This window comes from Tetrao urogallus (genome assembly GCF_951394365.1).
Source record: "Tetrao urogallus genome assembly, chromosome: 1".
NCBI classification, from domain to species: domain Eukaryota; kingdom Metazoa; phylum Chordata; class Aves; order Galliformes; family Phasianidae; genus Tetrao; species Tetrao urogallus.
In genome coordinates this window covers 82,099,284-82,122,237 of record NC_136813.1, presented here as the reverse complement: position 1 = coordinate 82,122,237, position 22,954 = coordinate 82,099,284, and the positions used below count along the sequence as shown (strand labels likewise).

Below are 22,954 nucleotides of genomic sequence, written 5' to 3'. Positions count from 1 at the left end.
GGTTGTGAAAGATGAGAGGGATAAACACAGAAGAGGTCCTGTTTTTGAACACTGGCCTTTCAGAACAGACCACCAAAGGACACTTACCAGCCTTGCTGTATGTCATCTTTCATCTGTCATATCACAGAATCACAGAATCGTAGGGGTTGGAAGGGACCTCCAGAGATCATCGAGTCCAACCCCCCTGCCAAAGCAGGTTCCCTACAGCAGGTCGCACAGGTAGGCATCCAGGCAGGTCTTGAACATCTCCAGAGAAGGAGACTCCACCACCTCCCTGGGCAGCCTGTTCCAGTGCTCCGTCACCTCACTGTAAAGAAGTTCTTGCGTATGTTTGTGCGGAACTTCCTATGCTGCAGTTTCCGGCCGTTTCCCCTCGTCCTGTCTCCACTCACCACTGAAAAGAGTCCGGCCTCGCCATTCTGCCCCCCACACCTTAGATACTTATAGACCTGGATCAGGTCCCCTCTCAGTCGTCTTTTCTCAAGGCTGAACAGACCCAGTTCACTCAGCCTTTCTTCATAGGGGAGATGCTCCAGGCCCTTCACCATCTTCGTGGCCCTCCGCTGGACTCTTTCCAAGAGATCCCTGTCTGTTTTGTACTGGGGAGCCCAGAACTGGACGCAGTACTCCAGATGAGGCCTCACCAGGGCAGAGTAGAGGGGGAGGATCACCTCCCTCGACCTGCTGGCCACGCTCTTTTTAATGCACCCCAGGATGCCATTGGCCCTCTTGGCCACAAGGGCACCCTGCTGGCTCATGGCCAACCTGTCGTCCACCAGGACACCCAGGTCCCTCTCCGCAGAGCTCCCCTCCAGCAGCTCATCCCCCGACCTGTACTGGTGCATGCAATTATTCCTCCCCAGATGCAAGACTCTACACTTGCTTTTGTTAAACCTCATCCGGTTTTTTTCAGCCCAGCTCTCCAGCCTGTCCAGGTCTGGCTGAATGGCAGCACAGCCTTCAGGCGTGTCAGCCAATCCTCCCAACTTCGTATCATCAGCAAACTTGCTGAGGGTGGCCACTATCCCCTCATCAAGGTCATTGATGAAGATGTTGAACAAGACCGGACCCAGCACCAACCCCTGAGGAACACCGCTGGTTACAGGCCTCCAACCGGACTCTGCACCACCAACAATGACCCTCTGTGCTCTGCCAGTCAGCCAGCTCTCAACCCACCTCACTGTCCACTCATCTATCCCACACTTCCTCAGCTTTGTTATAAGGATGTCGTGGGGGACAGTATCAAATGCCTTGCTGAAATCAAGGTAGCCTACATCCACTGCTCTCCCCCCATCCACCCAGCCAGAGACAACATCATAGAAGGCTACCAGGTTGGTCAAGCACGACCTCCCCCTGGTGAACCCGTGCTGACTACTCCTGATAACCTCCTCTTCTTCCAGTTGTCTGGAGATGACATCCAGCACAAGCTGTTCCATCACCTTTCCAGGGACAGAGGTGAGGCTGACTGGCCTATAATTGCCTGGGTCTTCCTTCCTGCCTTTTTTGAAGACCGGGGTGACGCTGGCTATCTTCCAGTCTTCAGGCACCTCCCCCGTCCTCCAAGACTTCTCAAAGATGACAGAAAGCGGTTCAGCAACCACCTCTGCCAGCTCCCTCAGCACCCGTGGATGAATCCCATCGGGTCCCATGGATTTGTGAACATTGGTGTTGCCTAGGCGCTCCCGGACCACCTCTTCCCTGACAGAAGGGAGGTCTTCCATTCCCCAGATCCTCTCACTCACCTCCAGGGTCTCAGATTCCCGAGGGGGAGCTTTTTCACTGAAGACAGAAGCAAAGAAGGCATTCAGTATCTCCGCCTTCTCAGCATCCCCCGTTACCAGCACACCCCCGTCACTTAGCAGGGGAGCCACATTCTCCCTAGTCTTCCTTTTACTGTTAATGTACTTGAAAAAACCTTTTTTGTTATCCTTTATCCCCTTTGCCAGATTTAATTCCAGGCGGGCTTTAGCCTTCCTTGTCGCATCCCTGCAGACCCTGACAGCATTCCTGTATTCTTCCCAAGTAGTCAGACCCTTTTTCCACATTTCATGGGCATTCTTCTTTCCTTTGAGTTTGTGCACGAGCTCCTTGCTCATCCACACAGGTCTCCTGCCACCCTTTCCCGACTTCTTCCTCACAGGGACGCACCGATCCTGAGCTTGGAAGAAGAGCTGCTGAAATGCCCACCAGCTCGCACAGGCCCCCTTGCCTTCCAACACCCTAGCCCATGAGATAGCTGCAAGTAGGTCCCGGAAGAGATCAAAGTTGGCTCTCCTAAAGACCAGGATAGCAATCCTACTTTTTGCTTTACTTCTTCCACTCAGGATCTTGAACTCCACCATCTCGTGGTCACTGCAACCCAAGCTGCCCCCGACCTTTACTTCCCTGACAAGCCCTTCTCTATTAGTGAGAATAAGGTCCAGCAGTACCCCTCTCCTCGTCGATTCCTCAACCACCTGCATCAGGAAGTTGTCTTTAACACACTGCTGCGGAGACCAGCTTCAGGGCAGGTAAGACTGTACTGGGCCAGGGAGCTAAAGCCAAAAAAGCCAAAAAGGCCGTCCAAAAAGCTCTTTTTTCTTTCTGCATGTCATCTTTCATCTGTCATATGTAGACAGCTCTGGAGAGAAGGACCTGGGGGTCCTGATGGATGAAAAGCTTAACATGAGCCAGCAGTGTGCTCTTGCAGCTTGGAAGGCAAATGGGATCCTGGGCTCCATCACAAGAGCGGTGGCCACCAGGGACAGGGAGGTGATTGTCCCCCTCCACTCTGCCCTTGGGAGACTCCATCTGGAGTACTGTGTCCAGGTCTGGAGCCCCCAGTACAAGAAAGACAGGCAGCTGTTGGAGAGGGTCCAGAGGAGAGCCACAAAGATGATCAGGGGGCTGGAGCACCTCCCCTCTGAAGACAGGCTGAGGGAGCTGGGCTTGTTCAGCCTCGAGAAGAGAAGGCTGCGGGGTGACCTCAGTGCAGCCTTCCAGTACCTAAAGGGAGCCTACAAACAGGAGGGGAGTCAACTCTTTGAAAGGGTAGATAACAGCAGGACAAGGGGAAATGGTTTTAAGTTGAGGGAGGGGAGAGACTTGAGAGGTTGGATGTCAGGGGGAAGTTCTTTACATGTATTAGTTACGTGTATCCATTCACAGATTATTCTGAAATGCTTAGCTACTGTTTCTGGATATCTGAGGATATCTGCAGAATGACACAGGACAATTCCTGTTTGGGTAATACTACCTTGCCTTGCTGCTACATAGCTAACAGTCCTATTAGCAAATCATTGATTGGTGGTCAGGAGCAGAAGCAAAAGCAGATTTAATATTAAAGGCTTGTTGTTTTTTGTTTTGTTTTGTTTTGTTTTGTGTGTGTGTGTGTAACTCTTCATCACATCGCATTGATTTGCTAGTATCCATCCCCGAGAAAGATCTTTTTTTGTATATCATGATCCTACTGGAGGTGTAGTCAAAGGAGGGAGCTATAAGAAATACTGAAAAGCATTCCACTGTTTGCATCTCCATGACTGACAGGACAGTAGGAGAGTAGTAAGGCTACTCTGCATAAAAAAAAGTTGCTTTTCACATAGATAGCTTGATCTTTTGGCAGCATAAATGCCAAACAAATGTTGCTTTCTTAAAAATAAGCAAGCCAAAAAACCCAAAACCCAAATCAAATGACACCAAACAACAAAAAACATGAAGCAGTTTCTCCTTTTATGAAAAACAGGAGTTATCCATAATGCCAAAAAGATAAAACAGCACATTACCTGAGTGTGATCTTTGCCTAAGTGTTTCCAAATGCTTCAGTTTTTCTGCTAAGAAAAAGCAAAGCTGATGGTTCACACTGAAAATAATTACTATTCAAACGTCTCCTTTTAATAGCTTTTTTTTTTTTTTTCTTATTTCTAATTCTTTTCACCTATCATCTCCTACTTATGGCAAGAGATGTATTTCTATTGCTTGGGAGAGTCTAGAGGATCCTTGTTTGCTTTACCTTCTTTGCCTTTGGTGTACTGAAGTCTCTTGGCTGCAAGAATCTCTCCATTTAAATCTTACTAGCACTCTGCCTTATTAAATGGAATTCTGAACCAGATCTGATTGGTGAAACTAAATTCTCAGGGTCTTGTCTGTGAAGAGCTTTTGTACCAAATACATGCTGCAGAAGGAGGTGTGAGAATCCTTCTTTGTTTTTTTTTTTGGCTCAAAGCTTGCTTCCTGAGGTTTTTCTTGTGATAAGACTCTGAGTGACTTGTCAAGGAGGCAAGTGATGGGTGCTAACTGTGTGACAATCGATATCGCTTTGGGAACATTTGAAAGCCCCTTCCCCCAGAGCTGCTTGCTCTGTAGAAGAGCGGAGGAGAGTGCTCAGGAGTGTTCACTGGAGGAAGATCTGGCCTGTGGCCAAACCGCTCCAGCTTGGTATGGGAGGCTGGGGGATGATACCATTGTATCCTGCGAAGGCAAGATGCAAGTTGGTGCCTCCCTGCTTCCTCTTATCTGCTGGCAAGGCCAGAATGATAAAGAACAAAGGAGGTTCCTGCTCAGATCCCAGAGCCAGAAGCTGCCACCGCAAGGAGAACTGACTCAACCACCTTGGGTTTGAGCTGTCACTCAAAGGAGAGCTGACTCGACCACTGTGGATTTGAGCTGTCACTCCAAAGATAGCCGACTCAACCACTTTGAAGCGTTGAAAAAGGGCCATCATCACCATGGTCGTGGTCCTCGTTGTCAACAGAACAACTCTGCCTGACGACCCACCGCTACTGAAGATCAAAGACGGAACTACAAACCACGCTGGATCCATGGTGGTGACTATCTCCCTCTTGCTGCCTATAAAGACTCCTTGCTTCTTCTTTTCTATCTTTTCTATCGCCCTCCTTCCCTTCCTCATTACCCTAATTCATAATAGCGTTCGTCCTCCCCTTCCCCATTTCCCCTGATTAAGATTTGTAATAAACTGCTCGGACCAACATTTGAACCGTTGCTTCTTAATCTCACGCTGGGTATATAGATAATAAAAGAACCTCCTCTCCCTCCTATAAATTGGAGCAAGACATTTATTTAATGGTGTAGTCGAAAGCAGGATACTCACCATGAGAGTGTTGACCTTCCTGATATAGCTTTCTTTGTGTGCACCTCCTGGAGTTGCAGGGAGCGATATTTTTGAAAACTTAGACGTGAGTCCTTCTCCAGGAAGGCCGCTCCGCATTCTGAAACTTTGCTGTTTATGTGTATGCCTCTCGGGGACGTATGAAGTAATTTTGATTACGTGTGTGCCTCCTCGAGAAGACCTCTCTGAATTTTACGATTTTAGTATCTTGTAACTTAAGTGTGAAATTTGGACCTTTCTGTGTGCTCCCCCAAAGAAAGGGAGGAGTGATTGGAGCATTTTCATTTGTTTAGGTGTGGTGTATCTCCCTGGGAGGAGCGGCGAGGAGTAACTGAGCTTCTGAATACGTGTATCTCCTCCTCCCTTAGTGTTGGTCTTTCATTGTATTGAAAACATGAGCAAAGTGAAGATGTATTATTTGATCTTTTAGAAAAACATGGTGCTCGACCCTCTTTATCAGGTATGGATTGGGCACGACAGAACTGGTATAACTTGCAGAGTGTTTCGGACCGTATTAGTATCCTGCAAAAGAATGCTCGTACTCGAGCTGGAAAAGGAAAGTCGTTTATTTGTGCTATACTCGGAGCTACTTTAAAAGCAGCCGTGGAGTTCCGAGATGAAAAGCATTCGGCAGGAACCCAAACTATACAAGCACTGCAGGAATCGGTTAAAGTAACACAAGAATTGGTGAAAACTCTGCAGAATCAAATAGTGAACCTCGAGGAACAATTAGAAAGAGAGAAACGTAATTCGGCTTCGTTGCAAATGGCTTTTAAGGAACTGCTAACGTGTAAGCATGCCAGCCATACCGTCACCCACAGTTTGCCTCGAGAAAAAACTTTTCCTCAGGTGGAACTACCAGGAATGAAGGAAAGGCTAGATAAATTAGAAACTCCAATAGCCCCATTGCGTCCTTTGATAAAAACTGAATGCACATTCGATAACAGTGAGGATCTAGATCCTCAAATGAATGTTAAAGAAATTCCCTCCTCAGCCACTGAACTAGCGAAATTGAAGAAAGATTTCAGCCGCTCTCCAAAGGAATCCGAGACAGAATATGTATGGAGGGTGAGTCTCACTGGTGGTGACCAGATTCGGCTAACAGAAAAGGAAGCAGAAGGTTACTGGGGACCAGGAGTATTTTTAACTACTGGCAGCAGTCGTGCTCCCTGGTCATTAACGCAAAGGGCTGCCTATTGGGCAGGTGGTCTCAACCCTTTAGAACGGGGAGACCCTCTTGCCATTACTGGAACAACTGATCAGTTAGTAGAGAGTGTTCAAAAGGCTGCTTGTCTCCAAATGATGTACGATAGAAAGCTGCAGCCACACCATGAATTACCTATGATGATGCCTGTTGATCCTGAGAGAATGACTGCTTTAATTAGGGGGCTTCCAGAGTCGTTAAAACCTATAGGTATTCAACTGCAAGGAAAAATAGAGGCTATGTCTCAGGGAGAGAGAAGCCGGCCAGTGTCAGAAGGAACTGTAACCCCCAACCATCTGCAGTCAGGAAACAAAGCATGGACGTGGGGAGAGGTGGCCCAAGAGTTAATTAACTAAGGAAGGAAATATGGGCCAGTGGTTTCTTCCTCCACTACATTTGAGCCAAGGGAAGTAAGACTTGCAGCAGTCAGCCTTGCCCCCAGGCCTCCTAGCTCAAAGCCCAGTGGGACTGGAAGGGTCTCACTGTCAGTAAAAACAGGTAGGCGAAATATTGATCATAAATGTAATTGTCTCTGGATACTGGGCTGGCAAAAGGGTGTTCCACGAGATTTGATGAATGGATTACCCACTGTCAGGTTAGAGAAATTAGTTAACTGGTGGCCAGAACAAAAGCTCCAGAATCTCGAGGAAAGCAAAACCCCAGGTCCTAGGGTCTCTCCCAGGGAACCTGAATGGCTATCCAAGCCATTAGAAAACTGACGTCTTCGCCCCCCCAAGTGAGCGGGGTGGGGGTGGTGAAGGGTGGATGCATAGAAAGCTCACAACAAAGGGAAGCAAGATCCTCGATTTAACACCTTTTGCTAAAGGCCTCACCACTCTTGCCAGTTATCCCTGTGAGTCACGATCCAGTGGCTGATAAGCCAGGGAAACACTCTCACCTCCCTGGCCAGACTGTGTCGATTGACTCAGCTAACCCGAGGCCAGTTCCCCTAACCTTAACAGGATCCCTTAACAAATATCTTTGGAAGGCTAAAGACACCCCGAAAAAGGAATATGAAATCAACACTTGCTGGATTGTTCCCTCATATTTTTTAACCATATTAACAAAGCCCAAAAAGTCGGTGTCTTGTTGTATTTTACAGAAGATCCCCGTGGGACCTTGACAGAACACAAAAAGGCTCATAGCTGATTTTAACCATTTGTGTTTTGTGACAGAAATACTGAAGATTTGATCATGCTAGAACACTGAATGTACCTCTTGATTACATTTTTTGGTTGCAATAGTGTTATGTTTTGTGTTGTTATGTGTATGGGTGGTGATTGGTATCAGTCCTTGGATCTGTTAAACTTCACAGTTCAGGTTCAGGGTTTTTACAGGTCATCCTGGCTTACTGGTTCTCCCTGCACAGTGATACCATTTCTTTTGACCCCTTCTTTCACCCCTTTTTACCAAACTGATTATGATTTGCATGTAACTCCTCCACAGTGTTTCCAAATTCCTAACAAACTGGGAAATGAATCAAGGGACCCGTCTAATATCTGTTAGATGTGGTCACAAAACAAATCTATCAGAAAGCCTTTTGCACTGATGCTTTTCAGTGTCACACCAGTCCAGGAGTTCCATCCAAAACATGGTTGCTGGAAAGTGCCTAAGTTTTATAAGAGATGTGTATGTTTCTGGGATTACTCCTCTTTGATGGTTTGTACTGTGGGGGTATCCTGCACACACTATCCTGTGAAAAGTTCTGTGGACTGTAACAATACTTGAACTTGCCAAACTAATATTTATATCTCTCAGCATTTGAATTGCTTGGAAATGCTCAAGTGGAAAGTTCTCCAGACACTAAATCATCTTAGAAAACATTACATGGCAAGTCCACATATAGTCAAATTAGACTAGATACGCTTTTAGTGAATTAACTGAAGTGTAATATTGTATGGCTATTCATAAACACCACAACCTCTACGGAAAAATTCCCATCTGGATCCTGGCTTACACTGGGAGTTCCTGGGTTGGGAAAGCAGCTGACACAAATACCTCTGTTTGTTTCACCTACTTATTATTATTATTGGTTATTGTTAAATGTGTGGTCATTGCCAAATGTATGGTTGTCTCTTTTCACTTTCTACCTTTATTCATCGTGTAACATTGGTGTCACCACTCCTGAGGCATCACCGAGTGGTGTCTCTGGCAAACTGAATGACTCTAATTGTTGTCTAAAGATTGATGATAATGGTAAAGTTGTTAAACCAATTGCCCAGGGTATACGGAAAATAGCCCGTGTTCCTGTCCAAACCTGGAAGGGCCTAGACGCTGATTTCTTTTCCTGGCTTCCAGGTGGCCCATGGGTCAAACGTATCCTATTTTCTCTACTGTGTGTTGTTGCAACTCTTATGTTTGTAGCCTGTATGATTCCATGTTTTATTCAACTTATACAACGTGTTGCATCTTCCATGTATTTTGTAACTACTTCAACTGATGATGGACAAGTCCAACAGATCAGGGCAACATTTGTAACCAAGCCCAAGAAATCTTTTCTAGTAATTGTGTAACGATTAGCTTCCCCTTCTGCCCCTCTTCCTTCCCCCCATGCTTCTTCGCTGTCTTTTTATTTTCTCCCTTTTCTTTTCCTCACCACCGTGGAGGGTCACTTGGGCTTTATTTCAAGCAATCTTTGAGCCACGGGGTAGTGTGAGAATCCTTCTTTGGTTTTTTTTTTGGCTCAAAGCTTGCTTCCTGAGGTTTTTCTTGTGATAAGACTCTGAGTGACTTGTCAAGGAGGCAAGTGATGGGTGCTAACTGTGTGACAATCGATATCGCTTTGGGAACATTTGAAAGCCCCTTCCCCCAGAGCTGCTTGCTCTGTAGAAGAGCGGAGGAGAGTGCTCAGGAGTGTTCACTGGAGGAAGATCTGGCCTGTGGCCAAACCGCTCCAGCTTGGTATGGGAGGCTGGGGGATGATACCATTGTATCCTGCGAAGGCAAGATGCAAGTTGGTGCCTCCCTGCTTCCTCTTATCTGCTGGCAAGGCCAGAAAGATAAAGAACAAAGGAGGTTCCTGCTCAGATCCCAGAGCCAGAAGCTGCCACCGCAAGGAGAACTGACTCAACCACCTTGGGTTTGAGCTGTCACTCAAAGGAGAGCTGACTCGACCACTTTGGATTTGAGCTGTCACTCCAAAGATAGCCGACTCAACCACTTTGAAGCGTTGAAAAAGGGCCATCATCACCATGGTCGTGGTCGTCCTTCGTCGTCAATAGAACAACTCTGCCTGACAACCCTCCGCTACTGAGGATCAAAGACGGAACTACGAACCACGCTGGATCCATGGTGGTGACTATCTCCCTCTTGCTGCCTATAAAGACTCCTTGCTTCTTCTTTCCTATCTTTTCTATCGCCCTCCTTCCCCTCCCCATTACCCTAATTCATAATAGCGTCCGTCCTCCCCTTCCCCATTTCCCCTGATTAAGATTTGTAATAAACTGGTCGGACCAACATTTGAACCGTTGTTTCTTACTCTCACGCCGGGTATATAGATTACAAAAGAACCTCCTCTCCCTCCTATAAATTGGAGCGAGATAGGAGGGTGTCAGGTATCTCTGGAAGGTAACCTCATCAATCTTGAATGTCATTACATCTCTCAGTGAGGTGGCAAGAGAAGTGTGGGGGGAAAAGTGGCCACGGAGGTACATGCTAGAGCCATGTGATATTGCATGTCTTTAATTAGCTGTTGTCATTACGATGCTGATGAATTAGATAGCCACTCCGTTTTATCAACAGCTCCTGTGTGTGCTGTACTCTGTAGTGGAGGCTTTCTGCTTTTGGGAGCCTCCTGCCCAGAAACAGACTTTGTGAACTTAGAGGATTTTCATCTGCAGACTTCCAAACAGACAGCTGGGCTTTCCCAGCCCGTTACTGTGAAATGCAGTATCCTTGGTGCAAATCCGGTGGTTTAATGTAGCACTTTTCTGTTGCAGTGCCAAGGGAAACAAATTTTCATGAAAACATTCCCAGTCAGTTTGGTGAAAGAACATTTTATTTTGCATCCCAGCCCTCTGGTAGTATATATTGCTGTCAACTGTTACATTTCACTTGGGAAGCTGCCCTTTCAAACTGAGGGCTAGCAAAACGTCAGACTTCTCCAACAAAGAGGGAAGCAGTGCCATGCACTTAAAACATGTTAGAGAAAGGATTTGATCCTAAGTATTTGGAAAAAAAACAAAACCAAAAACCCACAGCATTTTTACTACATAAAGGAAAAAATTCACCCATTATGTATTGCTGTACAATCAGATACTGTATCTGAATTTGGAAGCTAAGGAAACAAGAAGTGTTTTTCTTCCTATTACGTGTGATTTTAGCAAATTCACTATGGAGAATCACTGAGTCATAGAATGATAGAATCGCTCAGGTTGGAAAAGACCTTAAAGATCATCGAGTCCAACCACAACCTGACCATACTGCCCGAACTCCAACAACCCTCTGCTAAATGGTGTCCCTGAGCACCACATCCAAATGGTTTGTGAACACGTCCAGGGATGCTGACTCAACCACCTCCCTGGGGAGCCTATTCCAGTGCTCAACACCATTTATGCAGAGCAATGTTTCCTGATATCCAACCCTGGCACAACTTGAGGCCATTTCCCTTCGTCCTGTCACCTGTCAAAATGAAGATCGCATTTGATGCTATACTTCTAGAATTTTATAATAAGCCTCAGTCAAGAGAAGTAAGCAGACATTCGAATGTTTCCATAGTTGCAGTTTTGTTGCACTGTGTCTTGTTTGTCAGCAATAATGCAGTACCTAAGGACAAATTCCAGTTTGACTGGAGAAATGAATGTTTTGTACTGCTTTCTGAAGTGGTATATATAGAATCTCAATTAAACAGGCACTGTAAAGATAAATTTCATTCCATGATTTCATATAGTATAGTTCCCATTACTGCTACGTGTTATTGCTTTCCTCTGAGTAATCATACCTATGCTGATTGTTAAATGCAAGATGGAAAACACGTCAATAGCTAGTGATTTGTTTGCAACTGAAGAGTGATCTAAAATCACGACATTTGTTCCTGAGTTGGATTCTTTCCCAATACGAGGTATTCCTGAGAGCATTTGTATTGAACGTTTAAGACAATATAAAACATACTGGAATTCATATGAGAACTATCTTCATAAATTCATACCACAGCTGCAGTTGCCTCATGGTTTCCGTTTCAGTCACACAAATCACGACTTTTGGAAAATCACTTCAAGGTTGTGACTGATATCAATTTAATATTCACGTGTTTCAGGGAAAAAAAAAAAAGTGTGTGTGTTACGGGGCACTTCTGAAGTTATTGTAATGTAAGACATGAAAAATGTTTCCACTATTCACCCTAGATTCACTTTGTGCCACGCAATGAATATAAACAAACGGATCTGTTTATTCTAAGCTGCCTTTAGCCTTTACATGAACAGGTACCAACACAGAAAACAGGCACCATCACAGGATCCCAGGACCCAGCCCAGGGCATGTCATGCTCTGTGAGGTGACGCTCCTTGCTGTGATGTCACAGTTGTGGCTTTCACCCCTGTGGCAGCGGTGGGAGCGGTGGCTCAGTCCGCTTGTGGGACGCGCAGGAAGTGAACCCAGAGAGAGCGTTGTGTCTGTCTGGAGGCATCCTGCTGTGATGGAGCGGCTGAGAGCCCTTCGAGGTGAGGTCCCTCCACCTCTCTGGACACCGTGGCGCTGCCCGAGCACGTGTGTGCCTCCAGTGTCTCTTTAGGACGTGCCAGCAGCACTGTCCTTGCTCTGCTGAGTGCAGCCGCCCACTGTGCTTTCCCCAGTACCCCAGCCAGGGGAAGGCTCTCTCCCCTCTCCCCACCAACCACGCATGTGCCAGCGCAGCCCACCCCGCGCTGTGGGGCTGGAGGAGCGTTCCTCCCAGAGCTGGCTGCGTGCTCGGCCCTGGCTCCAAGCAACACCGGCGGCAGCTGCTCTGCTCTTTCCTTCCAGGTCTCTTTGCCTGTGTGGGCAGCATGCCCAGACGCACACGTCGCGGGGAGAGAGGCAGGGTGGAAAGCCCTGTCCCCACCTGTGCCGTGACTTTACTGCTGCAGCGCCTGCAAGACCAGGAGGTGAGCTGGGGACGTCCAACCATCGGTCCTTGCCCCGGTTCTTGTCCCGTGGGTGCCAGGCCCCGGCAGCACATCGGCATAGCGATGGGCGGCAGCGGGCGGCTCCCCGGGAACAAGGACAAAGCCAAACGTGACCTATCCCTGTCCCCAGGGTGACCGAGAGCAGGCGTACTGCGAGCTGGAGCACGTCCTGGGGGAAGAGGACAGCCGCCCGCCGTGCGGAGTGGTGAACCGGCTGCTGGCTGAGGTGTCCCAGGACCTGACAGCAGCCCAGGTGAGGGGTCACTCCCGAAGGCAAAGGGAGCTGCCTGCCCGTGCTGGTGTTCTGCTGGCAGACGGCGCTGGCTTGGCCCTTGCAAGGGAAGGCCTTGGGCAGCCTCCTGTGCCGTGTGTCACCAGTGACTCTTTTCCAGGGCGTGACGGACAGCGTGAGAGTGGCTGCCAGCAATGTCCTGGTGGCTCTGGCCCGGACTCACTTCTCCATGGTGATGGCCGAGCTCCAGGGCCACCTGAAGGCCACACGGGAGATGTGCAAGGAGTTTGTGCTCGTCACCCTGAGCAAACTCTTCAGCATCTATGGTAGAGTGCCCTCAGCCTCCTGACACCTACAGCAACTAGGGAGAGGGGTCTCTCCCCTTGCGCATGATCTGCATAGAGCTGGGGGGTGCAGGGCTCTGCAGCCTCTCCTCCCTCCCTGCTGAGGCTCTGACCGTGCCCTTCTCCTTCCTCTCTGCAGCTCCACAGTGCATCTCTTTTGTGTGGCTGACGCTGGCCGGCCTGTGCAGTGTGGTGGGCCGGGTGAGCAGCGGCCGGACCCTGCGCACTGCTTGTGCTGGTGAGTGCCGGCCCCAGGGCAGGGGGGCTGGGCACAGCCCTTGCACCTCACCCTGCTGCAGCCTCGCACAGGCTGCCTTTTCTCTTCTTTTGTGTTGTTGCGTTGTTGTTGTTGTTTTCTATAATTAATTACTCGTTTGTTTGTTTGTTTGTTTGTTTGTTTTCAGTTGTGAAACAATGGATGGATGGCGTCAAGATTCACTTGTCCTCTGGAAAGCACAGCCCCTGGCCTGCCACAGAGAAAGAACAAATGTATGAGAATCTTCCTGAGCTCTTCTTCTTTGTGGTCAGCAACTGGCAGGACTGCAAGGAGGAAGAGGTGAGCACTGCTGCATTCCCAGCCGGGGATGGCAGCTGGGGCATCCATGTTGGCAGCTCTGTCTGTGCCCAGCAGGCTGAGAGCACAGGGGTGTCGAGAGGGTGTGGGCTGGCTCTGCAAAGGGCCCCACACTGGCTCTGTGCTTGGGGCTGGATCTCCCTGCCAGGGAGCAGTCACAAGTCACAGCACTGTGGCAGGGAGAGCCGGGGATGAGGGTACGGGGAAAACCTGCCTGCCCAGGGAGAGCGAGCCCATGTGCTGCTGGGCACAGGGCTGTGGGGAAGGGGAATGGAAAAAGAAAGCCCTCTCTGTAGGAAGGGCAGACCTTCAGTCTTTGATGCTGGGCCTCTGCCATCCCTCTCCAGGACAGACAGGCCGTTCTCGGGGCTGTGACTGCCATGATGACTGTCCTCCTGCAAGAGGAGCTGCCCCGAGAGCACGTCTGGGAGCGGCTCCTCTGGCTCGTGCACCCGTGTCAGGAGATGCAAGACACCTGCAGGGTGGCCAAGGTAAGATGTTGCACAGGGCTTGCTGTGGACGTGGGGCCCGTGCAAGTGCCACAAGGGGTCAGGGGGCTGCAGGGAGGAGGTGGGCAGTCCTTGGAGAAAGAAGGAACAGGTGCTCAAGGGAAGTCTGAGGCTTGCTGAGCTCTTCAGTCAAGGAAGGAATAACCTGGACACGAGCCAGGAGGAAGCCAAGAGTCACTGGTGCCCATCTCCTGGGGATGGGAGGCTTCACCACCACCATGGGGGCTCCTGAATCTGATGGGCGAGAAGAGGGCTGTGGGTGGGAAATGCCTGCAAATGATGCCCAAGCCCCAAGGCTCAGCTAAGAGCAGAGAGCCTCTCTTGGTGCTGCTGGGGGGGACGGACAAACAAGAACGCTTGTGTGGGAGCTTCTCCCACTGGGAGACAGTTCCTCTGCTCTGCTCCCAAGTGGCCGGATGTGGCTTCAGCCCCTTCTTCCTCTGCTGGTCTCTTGCAGAGCCTTCATATGTTCCTGGAGGCCTTGCCGGGAGTTCAGTCTGTCATCCCTAAGGACAAGTTTCTGGCCGTCACCAGTGCCGTGTTCTATCAGGTAAGGGGTGCCTATCCTGGTGTGCACAGCAGTTTCCCTCTTGGCTAAGCCTCAGGAGGACTGCAAAGCTCTGAGCCTCTGATGGCTGCTCAGCCTTAGCTCCTGCATGGACTTTGTTCCCACAGCTCTCTGATGACGCCAAGCAGCACAGCGAGGCTGACAGAGCAGAGCTGACCCGCTGCATCCTGCTGCAGGGTAAGGAGAGGAGCTCTGGCGATGCTTGCCAGTGCTCTGGCCAATACATCTCTCTCTCACCTCACAAATGGGCACAAATTTCTCACTAACACAGCATGGCATTTCCTTCCTGCAGCCCGAATCTGCCCAGAGGAAACGGTCCTGTTTCTGCAGTCGCAGCTGGGCCATGAGTGGGAGGCTGGATGCGTGGCAGCCCTGGGTCTGCTCGGCGCTCTGGCTCGCTCTGATGGTCAGTACCACGGGTCGGGACTTCCAGGGATCCCTTTTGCCATCTGAGCTGTGCCTCCACGCATGCTTCTGTGCATCTCTTGCAGAGCCCGCGATGACAGAGAAGCTGCCGCAGATTACAGAGGCTGTGCAGCGTGTGTGCAGTGACCCCAGGACCCGGGTGAGCTGTTTGGGGAAAGGAAAGCACTGTCAGGGGGGTGATGCTGCTGCCAATACGGCAGGGCTGGGGTGACCAGGGATGTGCTGGGGCATCGACCACATGGTCACGATGGCTCCTGTCAGGAGAGCAGGCAGAGTGGAGCGGTCGGGTCCCTGTGCTGTGCATGGAAAGTGCACAGCCTGGTGCTAAGGCCTGGCCCTCACCTCTTCTCCTCTGCTTTTGTCATCTCTGCTCATGCCCAAATGCACCTGATGAGCAGGTGGCTTCCCTTGGCCTTCTGAGCAAGGAAATCACACCCACAATTGACCCCTGGCAGGTGAGGAGGGCCGTGCTGCACTTCACTGAGGATCTGCTCAGCGCTAACGCCTGGAGCTGCTCAGCCTGGGATGTGGTGGGGCACATCTTCAGGGAGTTCAGCCGCACCACGGGAAGAAGGGTAAGGACAGTGGGCAGCATCTTCCTTTGGAGGACCTGTGCAGCTCATAGGCTGGCAAAAAAGCACCGGTGGGGCCACTCCTGAGCCTCCTGAGAGGCTCCTGAGAACTGAGAGTAACCAGTGTTTCAACACCACTGTTGTGCAGGCAGCTGAAGACCTTTCCACCCAGGAAGCCCAGGAAGAGGAAGCTCTCCAAGAGCTGTGCATCAACATCCTGGGGTCACTGGATGTCTCTGCAAGAGGGATCTCCAAAGTAAGTCACACTCTGCCCTGCTGCCACTCCTTGCCTTTGCACCACGTGTTCCTCGTCCCCTTCCAACACCTCAGGTCTGTCCTCCAGCGTGCTCTGAAGGACACAAGACTCAGAAATTCAGAGTCCTCTTTATCTCTGAGCGGAGGCAGGAATGCTGACATGCTCAACCGCCTCGTTCCCTACAGCTCCTGTGGCCAAGGCTGCTGCTGTACGTGGTGCCAGCCCAGTACACCGGCATGCTGATCCCGGTCTCCCGCTGCGTCCAAGCCCTGGCCAAGAGAGGGGAGCTGACGGTGCGGGACATGGAAGATCTGGATCCCCACTTCCTCAGCTCCATGTTTCAAGGTAGGAGCAGAAGCTCCCCCGTGAGCTCTGCTGACCCATGTTAGCACCCAGAAGGGAGAGCAGAGGTGCGCGTGGCAGGGCACAGAGTGTCTTGGAGTCTTACTCAGCACTTCTTTCTCCTCGCAGGCCCACTGCTGACTCCCCAGACACTGCTGGCACGTCTGCTGGTAAGTAGATGCTCCTGAGGCCGGTGCCACAAGCCCCGAGGAGGAAGCAGCATGGCCGAGCGTGCCAGCACCTGCCTCACTCCTGGGGATGCCGTTCCCTTCCTAGCTTGCAATGTCATGGGCCAAGCGGCTGGCTGCTCCTTGCCCATCAGGGCAGAGCCAAGCTGCTTTCCTCTTGGGGGAAGCCGCTTCTCTTGCAGCACAAGTGACCCTGTTTCTCCTTGCTCTCACTCAGGTGGTGGCAGGGAGCCCTTCTGCAGGCAGCGAACTCCAAGCCGCTGCCTTGCTGCTCCTGCAAAACCTCCACAGCAAGATCCACAGAGCTGTGGGGGCCAAGTGGGCTGCTGAGATCCCCCTGCTGCTGCAGCGCCTTGAAGGTAAAATGCTGGTGGGGAGGGAGAGGTAGAGTGGGCGAGTGCCCAAGCCAAGCCCGGTTGGGTGCAGCTCTTCTTCTGAGGCTTGATTCCAAGCAGCGCTCTTTTGCTTCTTGTTGCTGTGCAGGGAAAGATGAGAGCTTCCCGAACTCTGAAGAGTGGGAGCACCGTCTGCTAAAGGTACAGCACTGTGGAGAGACATGGTGCAGAGAAATGCTTGCCTGCCTGCCACAAGGAGCCCCGCTCCCATACGAGCCACCACGGGACAGGAACAGCCTCTCAAAAGCTGCTGTGGAGCAGCTGCTCGCCTTTGCAGCGCTGCCTCTTCCTCTTTGTCCCAAGCCCAAGGGGGGGTCTTAGGAGAGGAGCAGTAGGTGGCTTTAATGGAGGGAATGCTGGGGGGAGCTGGGAGAGGGGCTGTTCTTCCAGGCAGCTCTGCCCAGAAGGCTGCAGTGACTTGGGAACGCGGGAAGAGGCAAAGGGCAAGGGAACATTGGCTTCTCCTGTTCTCCAACAGTTCCTGAGGGCATCGCTGGACGTCGTGGAGGACGAGGCCTGGACCAAGGCCCTGAGCTGCGAGCTGAGCCGGCGGCTGAGCTGCTCTGCCAGCAGCTCTGCAGAAAAGGTGAGTTCCCCGCGGCTCTACTCAGCAGTGCCCAACTGGGGCTGGGGCTGAGGCTGGTGCTCTGCCCCCACGGGCTGCTCATGCTGCTTCCACGGCCTGTGCCCTCACAGGGCGGTTCCCTGCAAACTGCCTGGGGCTGGCTACAGCTCTGCTCCACAGCTGCTCTCAGCGACTCCCAGGGAGTGTGGGTCCTTCCCATCTAGCCCTCTCCCGTAAGGTCAGGCTGCTGCCACATCCCAGCTTACTCCTTCCCTTCCCACGCAGACCTTCCTCTACAAGGCTCTGGGTGCCGTTCTGGGAGCTTGTAAGGAAGTCCTCCATGTCCAGGAGAAGCTGCTGCAGCACCTGGAGGAATGCAATGCAGAGGAGCCATCTGAGGCCCAGGTGAGCTCTCCTCTCCTCCAACTCTGTGAGCATCCGCGCTCTGTCCCTGGGGCAGAGGGCTTCTCAGAGGGCCGTGCCAGTAGGTTCAGGCCTGTGCCAACTGCCCCTCGTTCTTTTGTGCAGGGAATGATCTCTCTTGTCAGCCTTGCTGCTGACAGCAACTTCCACACAGTCCTGGACACACTCACCATGTTTGCGTCCAGGCTGTGCAAAGGCCGCAATGGGAGGATTTCCAGGCGCAAGAAGGTAAAGTGCTACGTGTTTCCATCTTGGCATTCTTCTGCCTTATTTTCACAGCAGCTCCTGCCCTGGGAGCCCAGGTGCACCGCAGGGCACTGGGGGCTGCTGAGCGAGTGTCTCAAGGCATTTCTGCTCACACAGGCGGAGCTGGACAGCGCGAGAGCTCAGGCTACACGCAGCGCTCTCATCCTCGCCCATGGCAGCTTGGCACTGCGAGCCTCCAAGGAGCAGCTGCTCGCCCGCCTGGAGGGAGACATTGTGGGCAACATCCTGCTGCTGTACAGCTGCAGCTGCCAGGTGAGAGCTCAAAGTCTGCCAGGGTGTCAGAGCGCCCAGCTGCAGCCCCTCCACGTGGGGGGATGATGAGATGGGCCTTCTCTTTCCAAAGGTCCCTTGGGGAACGGTTTGTGCCCAGATGAAGATCCAAGCCCTTCCCTTAGCGTTGCCCCATGTGTCCCCTTGACAGCCCCTGGCCCTTCCCGCAGTTCAAAGAATGTTCTTCTCTCTTGGCCTCAGGACTTGCAGAACAAGCTCGCGCTGGTGCAGAGCATCACTGATTTCAGCTCTGCTCTCCATGCCGTGGGTGGCTCCGCCTTCTTTAACCCCTCCTTGAAGAGCAAGCTGCTGGAGATCCTGATGGTGAGTGCCTAGAGACAGGGCACTCTGCAGAGGAGTTCCGGGCTGTGCCACGAGGCTCCCAACCCTGGAGCCATGCAGGTCTCCCCCAGCCACACATCTCCAGCTGGTGGGGACCTTGGGTGTTGGCAGCAGCAGCAGGCAGCGGGCTGGGTCCACCAGCTGTGGAGCTGCTGCATCCTGCAGTGCTTGCATGGGAAATGTGGGAACGATGGGGCTGGTGTGTGGCAGTTGTTTCTGTCTGTGGGCCAGGCAGAAGAGCTCTCTCTTGGCCCTTGCCCACTTTGACAATGTTTCTCTGGTACTTGCAGGACTTGCTGAAGAAGTATTACCTGGGCACCCCTGTCTCCCCAGTGCCCCTCAAGGTGGTTCTGGCCCTGGAGCAGTTGAGGTAAGGGTGGGAGCCTCTAGGCTTGCAAGGCAGATGGTGGTCCCCCTTTAGGGTAGCTTCCGAAGGCCTGGAGGGGGGAGGGGGTAAGGAGCTGCATCTACAGGAGAGACGGCTGGGCTGTTGTGGCCAGTGAAGCTGAGATTCTGGGCAGGGAGAAAGGCCTGGTACTGCTGTCCCCAGGCGAGGAAGAGAAGGCAGACCTGGGGCCTTCTTCCCTTCAGAGCGGGAGGTGGTTCACTGCTGCCAGGGAGGAGGCAGGCGCTGCTCCAGCAGCACGGGCTGGGGGTTTTGGCTTTGCAGCTGTTGATTGGGAGAATCTCAGACATTTTCTGCACCAGTCTGGAGAGCAGTGGTAAAGGCCCTTTCTTCTTTCTCTTCCTTTTGTTCCTCTTGTCAGCAAGCTGAAGCCCTCTTTAGGAAGCAAGGATGCACGTGAACTGTTGGCTCTGTGCTGCAAGAACATTGTGTCACACCCTTCAGCAGAGATGATGCTGAAGATCACGAAGTCACGGCAAGCAGCACAGTACCTGCAGGTAAGCTGCCGTAACTTTCCCGGCCACCTCTGCGTCACAGCCCTACCTCAGCACACACGGCCTATGCTCCGGCTGCAGCCGTGATGCCACACCTCAATCCCCTCTCCTGCTTTCAGCTTCTGCAGACATCGTTGAAAGCTCTGGGCCGGCTCATGGTGGTCCTGCTTGAGACAGAGACCACCCGGGGATTCTTCCAGAACATAGTCCAGGTGAGCACGTGTGGGGCAAGGGAGGAAGCATGGTGCCCGTTGATAGCAGGGACAGAGATCTGGGGACTGAGAGTATGATCGAAGGGGGAGAAATCTCCTGCTAACAGGCCAGCTCACTGCGAGCTGAGAAATGGGCTCTGCAGGGGAAAAGGCAGGAGCCAGCCGCTGGTAGGGCACAGCCGAGGAAAAGCTCCTGGGTTAGGAGGCAGCAGTATCTGCAGAAAATGGGAGCAGCAGTGTCAGCGCACAGTGAGGCGGGGGTCCACGTGGAGCCACAGGGCAGGACCTGAGGGAAACTGTTGGGAAAAGAGGGACAGGGAGAGGGGTGGCAGGAAGGAAAAAATGTCCATGGTGAGACATGCTCTGCTTCAGGTCCTGCAGAGATCACTGACCTCAAACAACATGTGGGAGCGTAACAGGGCCCTGCAGACCTGCTCCCAGCTGCTGGCTGCTTGTGAAGGGCTTCCGGTGAGTAAAGAGCCCCACTGCATGCTCCCTGCTCCCTCCCCAGTGCCCCTGAGCTGGAAGGCGAGCTGCGCCCAGCTGTGCATGCTGGCATGGGGAAGGCACGGGCAGGAGAAGCTAGGGAGAGCTGGGGCTGCCTACAGCTTTGTTCCTGCCTCTCATCCCTGCAGACAGGAGATGCCTGTGAGTCCTTTGGCTCCTTGGTGGGATTGCTGGCTCCGCTGACGTGTGACCCCATGCCCACATCCCGCCAGTTGGCCGCCACCTGCCTGAGCTCCCTTCTGCGAATCCAAGGTGAGTAGAGCGGGATGCACCAGCCCTGTGCTCTCCTCCGCAGCGCTACCAGAGCCCCACGGGCTGGGCCCTGCTTACAGGAGGGAGAGGCACTGTGCACAGCTCTCTTCTTGTCCCCACCCTGTCCTCAGTCTCTCCCCCATGGAAAGCAGTTCCGTTTCCAGAAGCATGACTTCCCTTTTCCCCCGTGCTCTTTCCAGCCAAGGCGGCCAACAGAGTCATCGAGACAGGAGACACTGGGAGCCTGTGTGAGGGGCTGAATGACTGCAGCACCGCTGCTCAGCTCCAGACCTCATCCAAACTGGCAAGGGTAAGTGGACCCAAAAAGGGGTGGTGGCATCTCAGTGCATAGGCTTCTGCACGACCCTAGGCTGTCCCCAGCCTTTCATACCATTTCCAAAATGAGCTGTCACCCTGAGACCTCTTTTCTCAGCAAGTAGCAGGAGGCTCTGAGCTATGTCTGCCCTTCAGGCCCCCCATGCAAGGAGCTGATTCCATGGTGTGTCTGTGTGTGTGTGTGACTGTGGCTGCTGGGAGGTAGGCTTTGCATGGAAGCAAACAGCATGGGTGGAGCAGCTGGGAGAAGGCTCAACCGCCTTCCGTGTAAATAGCAGGGTAGGAGAGCAGGAGCCTTGTGATTGCCCCTGAATGAGCGGCAAGCTGCTGAGCTAAGAACGCCCTCAAGACTGCTTTCTGTTTTGAAGAGCTGCCGCAGAGCAGTGATGAGATCTCTCCTGCTTCTCTTTTCTCTGCAGATGGTGTGCAGCAACTTCCCCCTGGAACGCACCGTTGACTTCCTGATGGCCATCAAGGAGACCTTGCGGAAAGGCAGGGGAATGCGCGTGCGTGCAGCTGGGAAGTGGATGATCACCTTTCTGCAGATGTACGGGAAGGACATCTGTCGGGACGTAAGAGACTTTCTTCCAGCTCTCTTGGACTTTCGCTGGCTGTTGCACTACGCCTTGTGCCGTTTGCCTCTTGTGCTAAAGAAGCACAGCCTGAGGGCAGAGCCAGGGCTTGGACAGGGTGGCTGGCGTGCAATTTAGGCTTGGGCCTTGGCAGCATGTCAAGGGAGCAGGCACTGCTCATGTGCTGAATGTCCATCCTTAGGCCCTGCAGAGTGCAGGATGCAGCAAGTCATTCTTTCTGCCCTTCTTCTTTCAGGTGCTACCAATCCTCCACATCCTGCGCAGCTGCACATCATCCGCGCAGCAGAGCACGTTCATGCCCTTCCTGTGCCAGGCGGTGGTCATCCTCATCCGCTGCCACAAAGAGGTCATGATTGACAACTTCTCCCGGCTGCTTGGGCCCACAGACAGGTATCAGCACTCCTGCCTTTGCTGTTGGTGCAGCCCCAGTTGTAGCTTGCCTCTGTCAGAGGAAGTAAGGAGGAATGCTTCCCGGGAGGAAACACAACAATTTCCTAGTCACAACTTGTGATTCTCCTTTTTCTAGCGAGATGTGGAGGAGAATAAGAGAGTTTTGTCTGCAACGGTGGAGCCGATAGAAGAGCAAAGCGAAAAGACAAAAGGAAGAGAAGAGATAAAGAGCTTAAAAATTGTATTATTTATTAAAAATACATAAATAAATTAATTAATAAATAAACAGTACTCTTTTTTTTTTTAAACCAAGTCTTCATTTTAATAGCTGCTGTCTCTTCTCCATACCAGTTACAGAATCACAGAGTCACCAAATGTCAGGGATTGGAAGAAACCTCAAAAGCTCATCTAATCAAATCCCCCTGCTGGGAACACCTAGGTTAGGTCACACAGGAATGCGTCCAGGCAGGTTTTGAATGTCTCCAGAGAGGGAGACCCCACCACCTCTCTGGCAGCCCGTTCCAGTATTCTGTGACCCTCACCATGAAGAAGTTTTTTTTCCAGCATTAATGTGGAACCTCTTCTGTTCCAGCTTGTACCCATTGCCCTTATCCTGTCACTGGATGTCACTGAGAAAAGCCTGGCTCCATCCTCCTGACAGACATCCTTTACATATTTAGAAGCGTTCAGTAGGTCACCTCTCAGTCTCCTCCAAGCCAAAGCTCCCTCAGACTTTCCTCGTAAGGGAAATGCTCTGGTCCCTTCCTCGTCTTTGTGGCTCTGTGCTGGACTCTCTCAAGCAGTTCCCTGTCCTTCCTGAACAGAGGGGCCCAGAACTGGACACAATACTCCACATGCGGTCTCACCAGGGCACAGTAGAGAAGCAGGAGAACCTCTTTTGACCTACTAACCATGCCCCTTCTAGTAGGTCCCAGGGTGCCATTGGCCTTCTTGGCCACAAGGGCACAGCGCTGGCTCACGGTCACCCTGCTGTCCACCAGGACCCACGGGTCCCTTTCCCCTACGCTGCTCTCCAACAGGTCAGTCCCCAACCTATACTGGTACCTGGCATTGCTCTTGCC

General features: G+C 51.9%; 1 protein-coding gene across 1 annotated transcript; it reads left to right on the top strand.

The window, feature by feature from the left end:
• Positions 1 to 5,540: 5,540 nt before the first annotated feature.
• LOC306957835 (maestro heat-like repeat-containing protein family member 2B) lies at positions 5,541 to 22,060 on the top strand (the record flags this gene model as incomplete). The annotated part of the gene is given in 34 exon segments (XM_079549171.1): positions 5,541 to 5,564; positions 8,492 to 8,504; positions 11,827 to 11,873; positions 11,875 to 11,965; positions 12,267 to 12,388; positions 12,540 to 12,662; positions 12,802 to 12,967; positions 13,125 to 13,223; positions 13,390 to 13,541; positions 13,907 to 14,050; positions 14,526 to 14,618; positions 14,744 to 14,813; positions 14,929 to 15,042; positions 15,128 to 15,201; positions 15,518 to 15,637; positions 15,783 to 15,890; positions 16,076 to 16,235; positions 16,362 to 16,402; positions 16,638 to 16,779; positions 16,904 to 16,956; positions 17,294 to 17,401; positions 17,666 to 17,785; positions 17,909 to 18,031; positions 18,167 to 18,322; positions 18,542 to 18,664; positions 18,973 to 19,052; positions 19,450 to 19,585; positions 19,702 to 19,794; positions 20,167 to 20,262; positions 20,430 to 20,553; positions 20,754 to 20,863; positions 21,309 to 21,461; positions 21,718 to 21,872; positions 22,009 to 22,060. Coding segments are annotated over 34 exon segments (3,585 nt in total).
• Between the last annotated feature and the right edge of the window lie 894 nt (positions 22,061 to 22,954).